General features: G+C 58.6%; 1 protein-coding gene across 1 annotated transcript in view; it reads left to right on the top strand.

The window, feature by feature from the left end:
- LOC119962482 (calcium permeable stress-gated cation channel 1-like) overlaps positions 1 to 16,577 on the top strand; it is a 149,284-nt gene that overhangs the window by 109,386 nt on the left and 23,321 nt on the right. The window contains exon 15 of the mRNA XM_038790426.1: positions 5,446 to 5,646. Within this exon, the coding sequence (XP_038646354.1) occupies positions 5,446 to 5,646 (201 nt within the window). The remainder of the gene's footprint in view (positions 1 to 5,445; positions 5,647 to 16,577) is intronic.

Raw genomic sequence — 16,577 nt, 5'->3', positions numbered from 1 at the left:
TGAACCCACCCTCCTACACCACCAGTTTAGCCACGTGTTTAGCTGCTATATCCTGCTATTTCTAGCCTCACTGGCACGTGGCACAGGTAGTAATCCTGGGATTACAACCCTAGAGGTCCTGCTTCTTAGCTTACCATTTAACTTCCTGAACTCCTTCTGCAGGACCACATCACTCTTCCTGACAATGTCGTTAGTACCTAATTGTTCTTTAAGATTTTAGTTTAGATGGACAGCATCGTCGGCGCAGGCTTGGAAGGCCAAAGGGCCGAAGGGCCTGTTCCTGTGCTGTACTTTTCTTTGTTCTTTGTACCTATGTGCACTACGACCTCTGGCTGTTCATTCTCCCCCTTCAGGATGTCCTGTGTTCGTTCAGTGATATCCTTGACCCTGGCACCATGGAAGCAACATCCCATCCTGGAGTCTCTTTCACTTCCACAGAAGCGCTTATCTGTGCCCCTTACTATAGAGTCCCTTATAACTATTGCTCTCCTGCACTTTGCCCTCCCCTGCTGAGCAACAGAGCCAGTTGTGGTACCGCTGCTGCTGTTTTCCCCTGATAGGCTATCCCCCCCAACAGTATGCAAAAAGGTACACCTGTTAGAGAGGGGGACAGCCACAGGGGATTCCTGCACTGATTATCTGCTCTTTCTAGTGGTCACCCATCTCTCTGCCTGCACCTTGGGTGTGACCACATTTATATAACTGCTATCTATGACGCTTTCCGCCACCTGCGTGCTCCTAAGTGCATCCAACTGCTGTTCCAACCGAACCACGCGGTCTGTGAGGAGCTGTCATTGGTTACACCTGCACCGAAATGCTGGAAACATCAGATCTGCCACAACTCACAGTTGGAGCACCGCACCCAGCTGAGTAACATTTAAGCACTAATTCATTAATTAATTCGAAATAAACACTTGAATTATTGTTAGATTGAGTTACAATTAACTATATGGCCCTGACGATAGATTTTTACTGTAAAATTAAATGCTAAACACTGCCCTCCGGTTTAGTTATTCTACTATCTAGTTAATCAATGAGATTTGTTTTGCAATATTATTTCTTTTCAAATGTAACAGATTCCCAACCAGCCAATCAGGTCACAGCTTTACTCTGAAGTCACTTTACTTCCCCCTGCTCCCCCACACACACACAATTTGAAAAGGTATTAAAATCACTTACCTTTCCAGGATGCTCTCTGGATCTCTCCCTGCAGCTTAACAGTTACAAAGCCAGAAGAAACAAAACAGAACAATAGAGAACACCTCCTCCCACTCTGCACCGAATTACCTCACTGCACCAAACGACCAAGTTTCACCTCACTCTGCCTCACTCACTCAGGATGTCTCAACTTCACCGTGCGCAGCTTACTGAGTGCGCTTGTCTGTGTTTATATAGAACTCGGCTAAACAAGATGAGTCATTCTATTTACAGAAGAAGAATAAATCTGTTAAGAGTTCTTTGAGGAGGAAACAAGTAAGTTAGACGAAGGAGAACCAGTGGACGTGATCTACTTAGATTTCCAGAAGGCCTTTGACAAGGTTCCCATGGTGTTAAGGGTGAGATCCTGGCATGGCTAGACGATTGGCTGACTGGCAGAAGGCAGAGAGTGGAGATAAAGGGGCCTTTTTCAGGATGGCTGCCGGTGACTAGTGGTGTGCCTCAGGGGTCTGTGCTGGGACCACAACTTTTCACAATATACATTAATGATCTGGAAGAAGGAACTGAAGACACTGTTGCTAAGTTGGCAGATGATACAAAGATCTGTAGGGGAAGGTAGTATTGAGGAAGTAAGGGGCTGCAGAAGGATTTGGACAAGCTAGGAGAGTGGGCAATGAAGTGGCAGATGGAATACAATGTGGAAAAGTGTGAGGTTATGCACTTTGGAAGGAGGAATGGAGGCACAGACTATTTTCTAAATGGGGAATCCTCGTTCACGATTCTCTTAAGGTTAACGTGCAGGTTCAGTCGGCAGTTAGGAAGGCAAATGCAATGTTAGCGTTCATGTCGAGAGGGTTAGAATACAAGACCAGGGATGTACTTCTGAGGCTGTATAAGGCTTTGGTCAGACCCTATTTGGAGTATTGCGAGCAGTTTTGGACCCCATATCTAAGGAAGGATATGCTGGCCTTGGAAAGGGTCCAGAGGAGGTTCACCAGAATGATGTCTGGAATGAAGAGCTTGTCGTATGAGGAATGGTTGAGGACTCTGGGTTTGTACTCGTTGGAGTTTAGAAGGATGAGGGGGGATCTTATTGAAACTTACAGGATACTGCGAGGCCTGGACAGAGTGGACGTGGAGAGGATGTTTCTACTTCTAGGAAAAACTAGAACCAGAGGACACAATCTCAGACTGAAGGGACGATCCTTTAAAACAGAGATGAGAAGGAATTTCTTCAGCCAGAGGGTGGTGAATCTGTGGAACTCTTTGCTGCAGAAGGCTGTGGAGGCCAAATCACTGAGTGTCTTTAAGACAGAGATAGATAGGTTCTTGATTAATAAGGCAAACAGGGATTATGGGGAGAAGGCAGGAGAATGGGGATGAGAAAATACCAGTCATGATTGAATGGCGGAGCACACTCGATGGGCCGAGTGGCCTAATTCTGCTCCTGTGTCTTCTGGTCTTTTAGGATGGACAATAAAGGCTGGCTTTTCTGGTGATTCCCACAGGATCTACTCCCATTTGGAAGCAAATGGACGTATTAGCGAGAGGCAGCATGGTTTAGTGAAGGGGAGGTCATGTCTCACTAACATGTTAGAGTTTTTCAAGGAGGTCACAAAGATGATTGATGCAGGTAGGGCAGTGGATGTTGTCTATATGGACTTCAGTAAAGCCTTTGACAAGAACCCTCATGGCAGACTGGTACAAAAGGTGAAGTCACACGGGTCAGGGGTGAGCTGGCAAGGTGGATACAGAACTGGCTCGGTCATAGAAGGCAGAGAGTAGCAATGGAAGGGTGCTTTTCTAATTGGAGGGCTGTGACTAGTGGTGTTCCGCAGGGATCAGTGCTGGGACCTTTGCTGTTCGTAATATATAGAACATAGAACATTACAGCGCAGTACGGGCCCTTCAGCCCTCGATGTTGCGCCGACCTGTGAAACCATCTGAAGCCTATCTGACCTACACTATTCCATTTTCATCCATATGTCTATCCAGTGACCACTTAAATGCCCTTAAAGTTGACGAATCTACTACTGTTGCAGGCAGGGCGTTCCACACCCCTACTACTCTCTGAGTAAAGAAACTGCCTCTGACATCTGTCCTATATCTACTACCCCTCAATTTAAAGCTATGTCCCCTCACGTTGGTCATCACCATCCGAGGAAAGAGACTTTCACTGTCCACCCTATCTAACCCTCTGACTATCTTATATGTCTCTATTAAGTCACCTCTCAGCCTTCTCCTCTCTAACGAAAACAACCTCAAGTCCCTGAGCCTTTCCTCGTAAGACCTTCCCTCCATACCAGGCAACATCCTAGTAAATCTCCTCTGAACCCTTTCCAAAGCTTCCACATCCTTCCTATAATGTGGTGACCAGAACTGCACGCAGTACTCCAGGTGCGGCCGCACCAGAGTTATGTACAGCTGCAGCATGACCTTGTGGCTCCGAAACTCAATCCCCCTACTGATAAAGGCTAGCACACCATATGCCTTCTTAACAGTCCTATTAACCTGGGTGGCAACTTTCAGGGATTTATGTACCTGGATGCCAAGATCTCTCTGTTCATCTACACTACCAAGAATCTTGCCATTAGCCCAGTACTCTGCATTCCTGTTACTCCTTCCAAATGATTTGGAAGAAAATGTAACAGTTCTGATTAGTAAGTTTGCAGACGACACAAAGGTTGGTGGAATTGCGGATAGCGATGAGGACTGTCAGAGGATACAGCAGGATTTAGGTCGTTTGGAGACTTGGGCAGAGAGATGGCAGATGGAGTTTAATCCGGACAAATGTGAGGTAATGCATTTTGGAAGGTCTAATACAGGTAGGGAATATACAGTGAATGGTAGAACCCTCAAGAGTATCGAAAGTCAGAGAGATCTAGGTGTACAGGTTCACAGGTCACTGAAAGGGGCAACACAGGTGGAGAAGGTAGTCAAGAAGGCATACGGCATGCTTGCCTTCATTGGCCGGGGCATTGAGTATAAAAATTGGCAAGTCATGTTGCAGCTGTATAGAACCTTAGTTAGGCCACACTTGGAGTATAGTGTTCAATTCTGGTTGCCACACTACCAGAAGGATGTGGAGGCTTTAGAGAGGGTGCAGAAGAGATTTACCAGGATGTTGCCTGGTATGGAGGGCATTAGCTATGAGGAGCGGTTGAATAAACTCTGTTCTCACTGGAACGACGGAGGTTGAGAGGCGATCTGATAGAGGTCTACAAAATTATGAGGGGCATAGACAGAGTGGATAGTCAGAGGCTTTTCCCCAGGGTAGAGGGGTCAATTACTAGGGGGCATAGGTTTAAGGTGCGAGGGGCAAGTTTAGAGTAGATGTACGAGGCAAGTTTTTTACACAGGGTAGTGGGTGCCTGGAACTCGCTGCCGGAGGAGGTGGTGGAAGTAGGGACGATAGTGACATTTAAGGGGCATCGTGAGAAATATATGAATAGGATGGGAATAGAGGGATACGGACCCAGGAACTGTAGAAGATTTTAGTTTAGACGGGCAGCATGGTCGGCACGGGCTTGGAGGGCTGAAGGGCCTGTTCCTGTGCTGTACTTTGCCAGTGGTCTGTCTGGGTTTATTCTTTGACTTTTCTGTCGTGATTTGATAAATTGAGTGATTGGCTGGACCATTTCAGAGGTCAGCTGATAGTCACAGGGATGCCAGACCAGGGTTGGGATTTCATCTCCAGGGGTAGTTGCTGAACCAGATGGGTTTTCTATTAATCGGGTAATTGCATTGCTATCTGAGATTAACTTTATATGTCGGATCTTTAACTGATTGAATTTAATATCCCAGCTGCCATGATGGAATCTCCTCCTGAACATTATCTGGACCTTGATTAATCCCAGCAATCCCGGTATCTGGCAATCTGTAAATAAACCTTCTCAATTCGATGAGCTTGTGACTTACTCTGCGTCTGTGGGCAGCATGGTAGCACAGTGGTTAGCACTGTGACTTCACAGTGCCAGGGTCCCAGGTTCAATTCCCCGCTGGGTTACTGTCTGTGCGGAGTCTGCACATCCTCCCCGTGTCTGCGTGGGTTTCCTCCGGGTGCTCCGGTTTCCTCCCACAGTCCAAAGATGTGCGGGTTAGGTGGATTGGCCATGCTAAATTGCCCCTTAGTGTCCTAAAAGGTTAGGAGGGGTTATTGGGTTACGGGGATAGGGTGGAAGTGAGGGCTTAATTGGGTCGGTGTAGACTCGATGGGTCGAATGGCCTCCTTCTGCACTGTATGTTCTACATTTCCCAGTGTGAATTACTCATTTCCTTCTCTCGTAGATGTGTCTTTCTCCCCGATAATGGAGCTTTCTTTGTTAACTATGTGATAACATCCAGTTTGATTGGCACAGCGATGGAATTGCTGCGAATCCCAGGGCTGATAGTATACACAGCACGACTGGCTTTCGCTAAATCAAAGGCTGAACAGATACATGTGAAAAAGGTAAGGGTCACGGCAAAAATATTCAAAGGATTCTCAATGTTATAAAAACACAGGGCGCGATATTCCGACCTCACGCCGGTTCGGAGAATATCGGGCCGCGCCGGTTTGTCCCACCGCGCCGGTTCGGAGAATATCGGGCCGCGCCGGTTTGTCCCACCGCGCCGGTTTGTCCCACCGCGCCGGTTTGTCCCACCGCGCCGGTTTGTCCCACCGCGCCGGTTTGTCCCACCGCGCCGGTTTGTCCCACCGCGCCGGTTTGTCCCACCGCGCCGGTTTGTCCCACCGCGCCGGTTCGGAGAATATCGGGCCGCGCCGGTTTGTCCCACCGCGCCGGTTTGTCCCACCGCGCCGGTTTGGAGAATATCGCCGGTTTGTCCCACCGCGCCGGTTTGTCCCACCGCGCCGGTTTGTCCCACCGCGCCGGTTTGTCCCACCGCGCCGGTTTGTCCCACCGCGCCGGTTTGTCCCACCGCGCCGGTTTGTCCCACCGCGCCGGTTTGTCCCACCGCGCCGGTTCGGAGAATATCGGGCCGCGCCGGTTTGGAGAATATCGCCGGTTTGTCCCACCGCGCGGTTTGGAGAATATCGCCGGTTTGTCCCACCGTGCCGGTTTGTCCCACCGCGCCGGTTTGTCCCACCGCGCCGGTTTGTCCCACCGCGCCGGTTTGTCCCACCGCGCCGGTTTGTCCCACCGCGCCGGTTTGTCCCACCGCGCCGGTTTGTCCCACCGTGCCGGTTTGTCCCACCGCGCCGGTTTGGAGAATATCGGGCCGCGCCGGTTTGTCCCACCGCGCCGGTTTGTCCCACCACGCCGGTTTGTCCCACCGCGCCGGTTTGTCCCACCGCGCCGGTTTGTCCCACCGCGCCGGTTCGGAGAATATCGGGCCGCGCCGGTTTGTCCCACCGCGCCGGTTTGTCCCACCGCGCCGGTTTGTCCCACCGCGCCGGTTTGTCCCACCGCGCCGGTTCGGAGAATATCGGGCCGCGCCGGTTTGTCCCACCGCGCCGGTTCGGAGAATATCGGGCCGCGCCGGTTTGTCCCACCGCGCCGGTTTGTCCCACCGCGCCGGTTTGTCCCACCGCGCCGGTTTGTCCCACCGCGCCGGTTTGTCCCACCGCGCCGGTTTGTCCCACCGCGCCGGTTCGGAGAATATCGGGCCGCGCCGGTTTGTCCCACCGCGCCGGTTTGTCCCACCGCGCCGGTTTGTCCCACCGCGCCGGTTTGTCCCACCGCGCCGGTTTGTCCCACCGCGCCGGTTTGTCCCACCGTGCCGGTTTGTCCCACCGCGCCGGTTTGTCCCACCGCGCCGGTTTGTCTCACCGCGCCGGTTTGTCCCACCGCGCCGGTTTGTCCCACCGCGCCGGTTTGTCCCACCGCGCCGGTTCGGAGAATATCGGGCCGCGCCGGTTTGGAGAATATCGCCGGTTTGTCCCACCGCGCGGTTTGGAGAATATCGCCGGTTTGTCCCACCGTGCCGGTTTGTCCCACCGCGCCGGTTTGTCCCACCGCGCCGGTTTGTCCCACCGCGCCGGTTTGTCCCACCGCGCCGGTTTGTCCCACCGCGCCGGTTTGTCCCACCGCGCCGGTTTGTCCCACCGTGCCGGTTTGTCCCACCGCGCCGGTTTGGAGAATATCGGGCCGCGCCGGTTTGTCCCACCGCGCCGGTTTGTCCCACCACGCCGGTTTGTCCCACCGCGCCGGTTTGTCCCACCGCGCCGGTTTGTCCCACCGCGCCGGTTCGGAGAATATCGGGCCGCGCCGGTTTGTCCCACCGCGCCGGTTTGTCCCACCGCGCCGGTTTGTCCCACCGCGCCGGTTTGTCCCACCGCGCCGGTTCGGAGAATATCGGGCCGCGCCGGTTTGTCCCACCGCGCCGGTTCGGAGAATATCGGGCCGCGCCGGTTTGTCCCACCGCGCCGGTTTGTCCCACCGCGCCGGTTTGTCCCACCGCGCCGGTTTGTCCCACCGCGCCGGTTTGTCCCACCGCGCCGGTTTGTCCCACCGCGCCGGTTCGGAGAATATCGGGCCGCGCCGGTTTGTCCCACCGCGCCGGTTTGTCCCACCGCGCCGGTTTGTCCCACCGCGCCGGTTTGTCCCACCGCGCCGGTTTGTCCCACCGCGCCGGTTTGTCCCACCGTGCCGGTTTGTCCCACCGCGCCGGTTTGTCCCACCGCGCCGGTTTGTCTCACCGCGCCGGTTTGTCCCACCGCGCCGGTTTGTCCCACCGCGCCGGTTTGTCCCACCGCGCCGGTTTGTCCCACCGCGCCGGTCCGACGAGCTCCCGCTATTCTCCCAAACGCGCAAATTCTTCAGATCGGCGTTCCCGCTAAAAAACCCGGCTATTCCCCCGATACGGCCAAAACCACCCCCCCCACCCGCTATTCTCCGGCCCAGATGGGTGGGGGGAGGGGCTGCACACCCGGCACCGAGGTTTCACCGCTCGTCAACCCCAGCGACACTCGGTCACCATCACGATTCCTGTGGCTGTGGAACAATCACACGGTTTTACAAGTCAGGTGCAACAGTGAGTTTAATGGTTAACATAATTTACAGGTGCCCTAGCCCCTACAACTAAACTGTGCCCTTCACCCGTGCCAACTTACTCAGTGTCTATCTTTGTTGCCTTACGGGCCCTACCACTACGTCTAAGTGATTCCCCAGATGATACAGCAGGAGTGGAGGAGGATTGCTCCGAATCGCCCCCCTCGACTCGTTTCTCCTTGGCCAAGCGTTTCCTGGGGCGACCCGGCCTTGATGGGCCAGGCTGCTCTGCGGGCGTCTCGGGTGACATTGTGCCACCCTGCTCTGCCTGCTGCCCACCCGATGCACCAGGGATGGGACGGGTGGAGGCCGAGAATTCCGGGACGTCCCGTGATGGAGTTAATGGGATGGGCCCCGAAACCACCTCCTCCCTCGGGGAGCCCGGTGGCCCCCGGGCCTCACTTTGGGACAGAGGTGCGAGCGGGGAGGTGCCCCGTCGCCCCACCGACACCTGGCGCTGCCAGTCCTGGAGACCTGCAACGGTATCGACCAGGGTCCGAAGGTTCGCAGAGACGGAGTCCAGGGAGTGAGACATTCCCGCCAGGGACTGTGCGACCTCAACCTGTGTGTGCACGACGCCATCCAGCACATGTGTCAGGCGGTTGATGCTCTCGGCAACTGACTGCTGGGACTGAGCCATGGCCTGCAGGGCGCCGGCAATGTCGTTTTGCCTCTGGCGCATTGCTGCCTGTGAGAGGACAACCCTCTCCAGGGCCGAGGATGACGCGTGCAAATGAAGCCCAACGCCTTGCATAACCTGACCCATTCCCTCCACCGCGGATGCCACCCGTGCGGTGTCGGCCTGGGTGGCTGCCATGAGCGGCACCACTCCGTGCTCCTGGACACGGTTCGACTCCTCTAACAGCGTCTGCAGAGTCTGGAAGACAGCCCTCATCCCGTCATTGTTTCCCTGGGTTTCCAAATGCATCGGCTGTGCGGGTGGGTCGAGAAACTCCAGGAACCCAGGAAACGTCTGGGAGCCAGCTGCATGCTGGGCCTGGCCTGGCCTTCGCCAGTCTGGGCCCTCGTCTGCTCCGACCTCCACCTGCTGTACCTGCTCAGCTGTGATGTGCGAACCAGACTGTGACCCAGGAGCCTCATCACTGAATAGCCCAACCGGGGTGTGTGTCTCTGGGATGGTGGATGGTGTGGGAGATAGCTGTGCCGCAAGCTCGAGGTCCTCATCCATACAAATGTCGTCAGGGGCATTGGCCCAATGGTGAATGGCCGCAGGGTGGTCGCGGCCCATTTCAACCTCTGTCACCGTCCTCTGCGCCTCCTGCTCCACAGTTTCAGTTTGGGAGGATGGCACCCCTGACTGTGCTCCCGGCACCCCCTGGCGTGCGGCCCTGGGTGCGGTAGTGGCAGATGCTCGTCTTCGCCTGGACGCAGACGGCCGTGGTTGTTCGGCAGCACGTCCTAGGGAACAGAATGAAACGGGGTTATTTAGAGAGGCTCGGCCGGGCGTAGGGCGGTCAAGTGGGCAGAGTGTGAACGGACAGAGGATGGGTGGGGGGGGGGGGGTGTCCAGAGTGTGAAGGGACAGAGGATGGGGGGGGGGGGACAGTGGGCAGAGTGTGAACGGACAGAGGATGGGTGGGGGGGGGGGGGTGTCCAGAGTGTGAAGGGACAGAGGATGGGGGGGGGGGACAGTGGGCAGAGTGTGAACGGACAGAGGATGGGTGGGGGGGGGTGTCCAGAGTGTGAAGGGACAGAGGATGGGGGAGGTGTCCCAGTGGGCAGGGTGTGTGAAGGGACAGAGGATGGGGGAGGTGTCCCAGTGGGCAGGGTGTGTGAAGGGACAGAGGATGGGGGAGGTGTCCCAGTGGGCAGGGTGTGAAGGGACAGAGGATGGGGGAGGTGTCCCAGTGGGCAGGGTGTGTGAAGGGACAGAGGATGGGGGAGGTGTCCCAGTGGGCAGGGTGTGAAGGGACAGAGGATGGGGGAGGTGTCCCAGTGGGCAGGGTGTGAAGGGACAGAGGATGGGGGAGGTGTCCCAGTGGGCAGGGTGTGTGAAGGGACAGAGGATGGGGGAGGTGTCCCAGTGGGCAGGGTGTGAAGGGACAGAGGATGGGGGAGGTGTCCCAGTGGGCAGGGTGTGTGAAGGGACAGAGGATGGGGGAGGTGTCCCAGTGGGCAGGGTGTGAAGGGACAGAGGATGGGGAGGTGTCCCAGTGGGCAGGGTGTGTGAAGGGACAGAGGATGGGGGAGGTGTCCCAGTGGGCAGGGTGTGTGAAGGGACAGAGGATGGGGGAGGTGTCCCAGTGGGCAGGGTGTGAAGGGACAGAGGATGGGGGAGGTGTCCCAGTGGGCAGGGTGTGTGAAGGGACAGAGGATGGGGGAGGTGTCCCAGTGGGCAGGGTGTGTGAAGGGACAGAGGATGGGGGAGGTGTCCCAGTGGGCAGGGTGTGAAGGGACAGAGGATGGGGGAGGTGTCCCAGTGGGCAGGGTGTGTGAAGGGACAGAGGATGGGGGAGGTGTCCCAGTGGGCAGGTGTGTGAAGGGACAGAGGATGGGGGAGGTGTCCCAGTGGGCAGGGTGTGTGAAGGGACAGAGGATGGGGGAGGTAGTCCCAGTGGGCAGGGTGTGTGAAGGGACAGAGGATGGGGGAGGTGTCCCAGTGGGCAGGGTGTGAAGGGACAGAGGATGGGGGAGGTGTCCCAGTGGGCAGGGTGTGTGAAGGGACAGAGGATGGGGGAGGTGTCCCAGTGGGCAGGGTGTGAAGGGACAGAGGATGGGGGAGGTGTCCCAGTGGGCAGGGTGTGTGAAGGGACAGAGGATGGGGGAGGTGTCCCAGTAGGGCAGGGTGTGTGAAGGGACAGAGGATGGGGGAGGTGATCCCAGTGGGCAGGGTGTGAAGGGACAGAGGATGGGGGATGTGTCCCAGTGGGCAGGGTGTGTGAAGGGACAGAGGATGGGGGAGGTGTCCCAGTGGGCAGGGTGTGAAGGGACATGAGGATGGGGGAGGTGTCCCAGTGGGCAGGGTGTGAAGGGACAGAGGATGGGGGAGGTGTCCCAGTGGGCAGGGTGTGAAGGGACAGAGGATGGGGGAGGTGTCCCAGTGGGCAGGGTGTGTGAAGGGACAGAGGATGGGGGAGGTGTCCAGTGGGCAGGATGTGAAGGGACAGAGGATGGGGGAGGTGTCCCAGTGGGCAGGGTGTGTGAAGGGACAGAGGATGGGGGAGGTGTCCCAGTGGGCAGGGTGTGAAGGGACAGAGGATGGGGGAGGTGTCCCAGTGGGCAGGGTGTGAAGGGACAGAGGATGGGGGAGGTGTCCCAGTGGGCAGGGTGTGTGAAGGGACAGAGGATGGGGGAGGTGTCCCAGTGGGCAGGTGTGTGAAGGGACAGAGGATGGGGGAGGTGTCCCAGTGGGCAGGGTGTGTGAAGGGACAGAGGATGGGGGAGGTGTCCCAGTGGGCAGGGTGTGAAGGGACAGAGGATGGGGGAGGTGTCCCAGTGGGCAGGGTGTGAAGGGACAGAGGATGGGGGGAGGTGTCCCAGTGGGCAGGGTGTGTGAAGGGACAGAGGATGGGGGAGGTGTCCCAGTGGGCAGGGTGTGTGAAGGGACAGAGGATGGGGGAGGTGTCCCAGTGGGCAGGGTGTGTGAAGGGACAGAGGATGGGGGAGGTGTCCCAGTGGGCAGGGTGTGTGAAGGGACAGAGGATGGGGGAGGTGTCCCAGTGGGCAGGGTGTGAAGGGACAGAGGATGGGGGAGGTGTCCCAGTGGGCAGGGTGTGAAGGGACAGAGGATGGGGGAGGTGTCCCAGTGGGCAGGGTGTGTGAAGGGACAGAGGATGGGGGAGGTATCCCAGTGGGCAGGGTGTGTGAAGGGACAGAGGATGGGGGAGGTGTCCCAGTGGGCAGGGTGTGTGAAGGGACAGAGGATGGGGGAGGTGTCCCAGTGGGCAGGTGTGTGAAGGGACAGAGGATGGGGAGGTGTCCCAGTGGGCAGGGTGTGTGAAGGGACAGAGGATGGGGGAGGTGTCCCAGTGGGCAGGGTGTGAAGGGACAGAGGATGGGGGAGGTGTCCCAGTGGGCAGGGTGTGTGAAGGGACAGAGGATGGGGGAGGTATCCCAGTGGGCAGGGTGTGAAGGGACAGAGGATGGGGGAGGTGTCCCAGTGGGCAGGGTGTGTGAAGGGACAGAGGATGGGGGAGGTATCCCAGTGGGCAGGGTGTGTGAAGGGACAGAGGATGGGGGAGGTGTCCCAGTGGGCAGGGTGTGTGAAGGGACAGAGGATGGGGGAGGTGTCCCAGTGGGCAGGGTGTGAAGGGACAGAGGATGGGGGAGGTGTCCCAGTGGGCAGGGTGTGAAGGGACAGAGGATGGGGGAGGTGTCCCAGTGGGCAGGGTGTGAAGGGACAGAGGATGGGGGAGGTGTCCCAGTGGGCAGGGTTGTGAAGGGACAGAGGATGGGGGAGGTGTCCCAGTGGGCAGGGTGTGTGAAGGGACAGAGGATGGGGGAGGTGTCCCAGTGGGCAGGGTGTGAAGGGACAGAGGATGGGGGAGGTGTCCCAGTGGGCAGGGTGTGTGAAGGGACAGAGGATGGGGGAGGTGTCCCAGTGGGCAGGGTGTGTGAAGGGACAGAGGATGGGGAGGTGTCCCAGTGGGCAGGGTGTGTGAAGGGACAGAGGATGGGGGAGGTGTCCCAGTGGGCAGGGTGTGTGAAGGGACAGAGGATGGGGGAGGTGTCCCAGTGGGCAGGGTGTGAAGGGACAGAGGATGGGGGAGGTGTCCCAGATGGGCAGGGTGTGTGAAGGGACAGAGGATGGGGGAGGTGTCCCAGTAGGGCAGGGTGTGTGAAGGGACAGAGGATGGGGGAGGTGTCCCAGTGGGCAGGGTGTGAAGGGACAGAGGATGGGGGAGGTGTCCCAGAGGGCAGGGTGTGTGAAGGGACAGAGGATGGGGGAGGTGTCCCAGTGGGCAGGGTGTGAAGGGACAGAGGATGGGGGAGGTGTCCCAGTGGGCAGGGTGTGAAGGGACAGAGGATGGGGGAGGTGTCCCAGTGGGCAGGGTTGTGAAGGGACAGAGGATGGGGGAGGTGTCCCAGTGGGCAGGGTGTGTGAAGGGAACAGAGGATGGGGGAGGTGTCCCAGTGGGCAGGGTGTGTGAAGGGACAGAGGATGGGGGAGGTATCCCAGTGGGCAGGGTGTGAAGGGACAGAGGATGGGGGAGGTGTCCCAGTGGGCAGGGTGTGAAGGGACAGAGATGGGGTGTCCCAGTGGCAGGGTGTGTGAAGGGACTGAGGATGGGGGAGGTGTCCCAGTGGGCAGAGTGTGAAGGGACAGAGGATGGGGGAGGGTGTCCAGTGGGCAGGTGGTGAAGGACAGAGGATGGGGGAGGGTGTCCATGGGCAGGGGTGTGAAGGGACAGAGGATGGGGAGGTGTCCCAGTGGGCAGAGTGTGAAGGGACAGAGGATGGGGGAGGGTGTCCAGTGGGCAGGGTGTGAAGGGACAGAGGATGGGGAGGGTCCCAGTGGGCAGTGTGTGAAGGCAGAGGATGGGGGAGTGTCCCAGTGGGCAGGGTGTGAAGGGACAGAGGATGGGGGAGGTGTCCCAGTGGGCAGGTGTGTGAAGGGACAGAGGATGGGGGAGGTATCCCAGTGGGCAGGGTGTGTGAAGGGACAGATGGTGGGGAGGTATCCCAGTGGGCAGGGTGTGTGAAGGGACAGAGGATGGGGGAGGTGTCCCAGTGGGCAGGTGTGTGAAGGGACAGAGGATGGGGGAGGTGTCCCAGTGGGCAGGGTGTGTGAAGGGACAGAGGATGGGGGAGGTGTCCCAGTGGGCAGGGTGTGTGAAGGGACAGAGGATGGGGGAGGTGTCCCAGTGGGCAGGGTGTGTGAAGGGACAGAGGATGGGGGAGGTGTCCCAGTGGGCAGGGTGTGTGAAGGGACAGAGGATGGGGGAGGTGTCCCAGTGGGCAGGGTGTGTGAAGGGACAGAGGATGGGGGAGGGTGTCCCAGTGGGCAGGGTGTGTGAAGGGACAGAGGATGGGGGAGGTGTCCCAGTGGGCAGGGTGTGAAGGGACAGAGGATGGGGGAGGTGTCCCAGTGGGCAGGGGTGTGAAGGGACAGAGGATGGGGGAGGTGTCCCAGTGGGCAGGGTTGTGAAGGGACAGAGGATGGGGGAGGTGTCCCAGTGGGCAGGGTGTGAGGGACAGAGGATGGGGAGGTGTCCCAGTGGGCAGGGTGTGAAGGGACAGAGGATGGGGGAGGTGTCCCAGTGGGCAGGGTGTGTGAAGGGACAGAGGATGGGGGAGGTATCCCAGTGGGCAGGGTGTGAAGGGACAGAGGATGGGGGAGGTGTCCCAGTGGGCAGGGTGTGAAGGGACAGAGGATGGGGGAGGTGTCCCAGTGGGCAGGGTGTGAAGGGACAGAGGATGGTGGTGGGGGGGTGGCAGTGGTCCAGAGTGTGAAGGGACAGAGGATGGGGGAGGTGTCCCAGTGGGCAGGGTGTGAAGGGACAGAGGATGGGGGAGGTGTCCCAGTGGGCAGGGTGTGTGAAGGACAGAGGATGGGGGAGGTGTCCCAGTGGGCAGGGTGTGTGAAGGGACAGAGGATGGGGGAGGTATCCCAGTGGGCAGGGTGTGAAGGGACAGAGGATGGGGGAGGTGTCCCAGTGGGCAGGGTGTGAAGGGACAGAGGATGGGGGAGGTGTCCCAGTGGGCAGGGTGTGTGAAGGGACATGAGGATGGGGGAGGTGTCCCAGTGGGCAGGGTGTGAAGGGACAGAGGATGGGGGAGGTGTCCCAGTGGGCAGGGTGTGTGAAGGGACAGAGGATGGGGGAGGTGTCCCAGTGGGCAGGGTGTTGAAGGGACAGAGGATGGGGGAGGTGTCCCAGTGGGCAGGGTGTGAAGGGACAGAGGATGGGGGAGGTGTCCCAGTGGGCAGGGGTGTGAAGGGACAGAGGATGGGGGAGGTGTCCCAGTGGGCAGGGTGTGTGAAGGGACAGAGGATGGGGAGGTGTCCCAGTGGGCAGGGTGTGTGAAGGGACAGAGGATGGGGAGGTGTCCCAGTGGGCAGGGTGTGTGAAGGGACAGAGGATGGGGGAGGTGTCCCAGTGGGCAGGGTTGTGAAGGGACAGAGGATGGGGGAGGTGTCCAGTGGGCAGGGTGTGAAGGGACAGAGGATGGGGGAGGTAGCCCAGTGGGCAGGGTTGTGAAGGGACAGAGGATGGGGGAGGTGTCCCAGTGGGCAGGGTGTGAAGGGACAGAGGATGGGGGAGGTGTCCCAGTGGGCAGGGTGTGTGAAGGGACAGAGGATGGGGGAGGTGTCCCAGTGGGCAGGGTGTGAAGGGACAGAGGATGGGGGAGGGTGTCCCAGTGGGCAGGGTGTGAAGGGACAGAGGATGGGGGAGGTGTCCCAGTGGGCAGGGTGTGAAGGGACAGAGGATGGGGGAGGTGTCCCAGTGGGCAGGGTGTGAAGGGACAGAGGATGGGGGAGGTGTCCCAGTGGGCAGGGTGTGTGAAGGGACAGAGGATGGGGGAGGTGTCCCAGTGGGCAGGGTGTGTGAAGGGACAGAGGATGGGGGAGGTGTCCCAGTGGGCAGGGTGTGTGAAGGGACAGAGGATGGGGGAGGTGTCCCAGTGGGCAGGGTGTGTGAAGGGACAGAGGATGGGGGAGGTGTCCCAGTGGGCAGGGTGTGTGAAGGGACAGAGGATGGGGGAGGTGTCCCAGTGGGCAGGTGTGTGAAGGGACAGAGGATGGGGGAGGTGTCCCAGTGGGCAGGGTGTGTGAAGGGACAGAGGATGGGGGAGGTGTCCCAGTGGGCAGAGTGTGTGAAGGGACAGAGGATGCGGGAGGTGTCCCAGTGGGCAGGGTGTGTGAAGGGACAGAGGATGGGGGAGGTGTCCCAGTGGGCAGAGTGTGTGAAGGGACAGAGGATGGGGGAGGTGTCCCAGTGGGCAGGGTGTGTGAAGGGACAGAGGATGGGGGGGTGTCCCAGTGGGCAGGGTGTGAAGGGACAGAGGATCGGGGGTGGGGTTGCCATGCAGGGTTGTCTCACTTGGTTCAGCCCCTCTAACCCCGCATTGCGTGACCTCCCGGGTGCCAGGTCCCCAGCAAGGTCCAGTGCCCTCTGCTCAAACGTGGTCGGGGTGGAAAATGGGCGAACCGCCTCCGGTCCTGTTGCGCTCCCGGGTATTGTGAGCGGTCTTGTTCTGTTGGGGGGGCATCGATAGATCATCAATTTGGCAGATATCATCAGGGCGTTCACATATTGGCAAAGGTTGGGGGGGAAAGTTGGAACTAAACCATTGCATCTCTCCAGGGGGTCGCAGCGCTCATGTGGGTCTGTGACTACTTGGTAAACCACCCTCCACTCACTCTGCCCCCCTCCCCCTTGTGCCAGGGGGAGGTGGGCAATTAAGTACATGGGAGGGGGGGGGGGGCTGTTGTGGGCCGGGGGCACCCTCTAGGCACTCACCCTG

Source organism: Scyliorhinus canicula, chromosome 2 (assembly GCF_902713615.1).
Source record: "Scyliorhinus canicula chromosome 2, sScyCan1.1, whole genome shotgun sequence".
In the NCBI taxonomy this organism is placed as follows: domain Eukaryota; kingdom Metazoa; phylum Chordata; class Chondrichthyes; order Carcharhiniformes; family Scyliorhinidae; genus Scyliorhinus; species Scyliorhinus canicula.
Note: the sequence above shows the minus strand (reverse complement) of the source record. Positions and strands in the feature narration are given on the sequence as shown.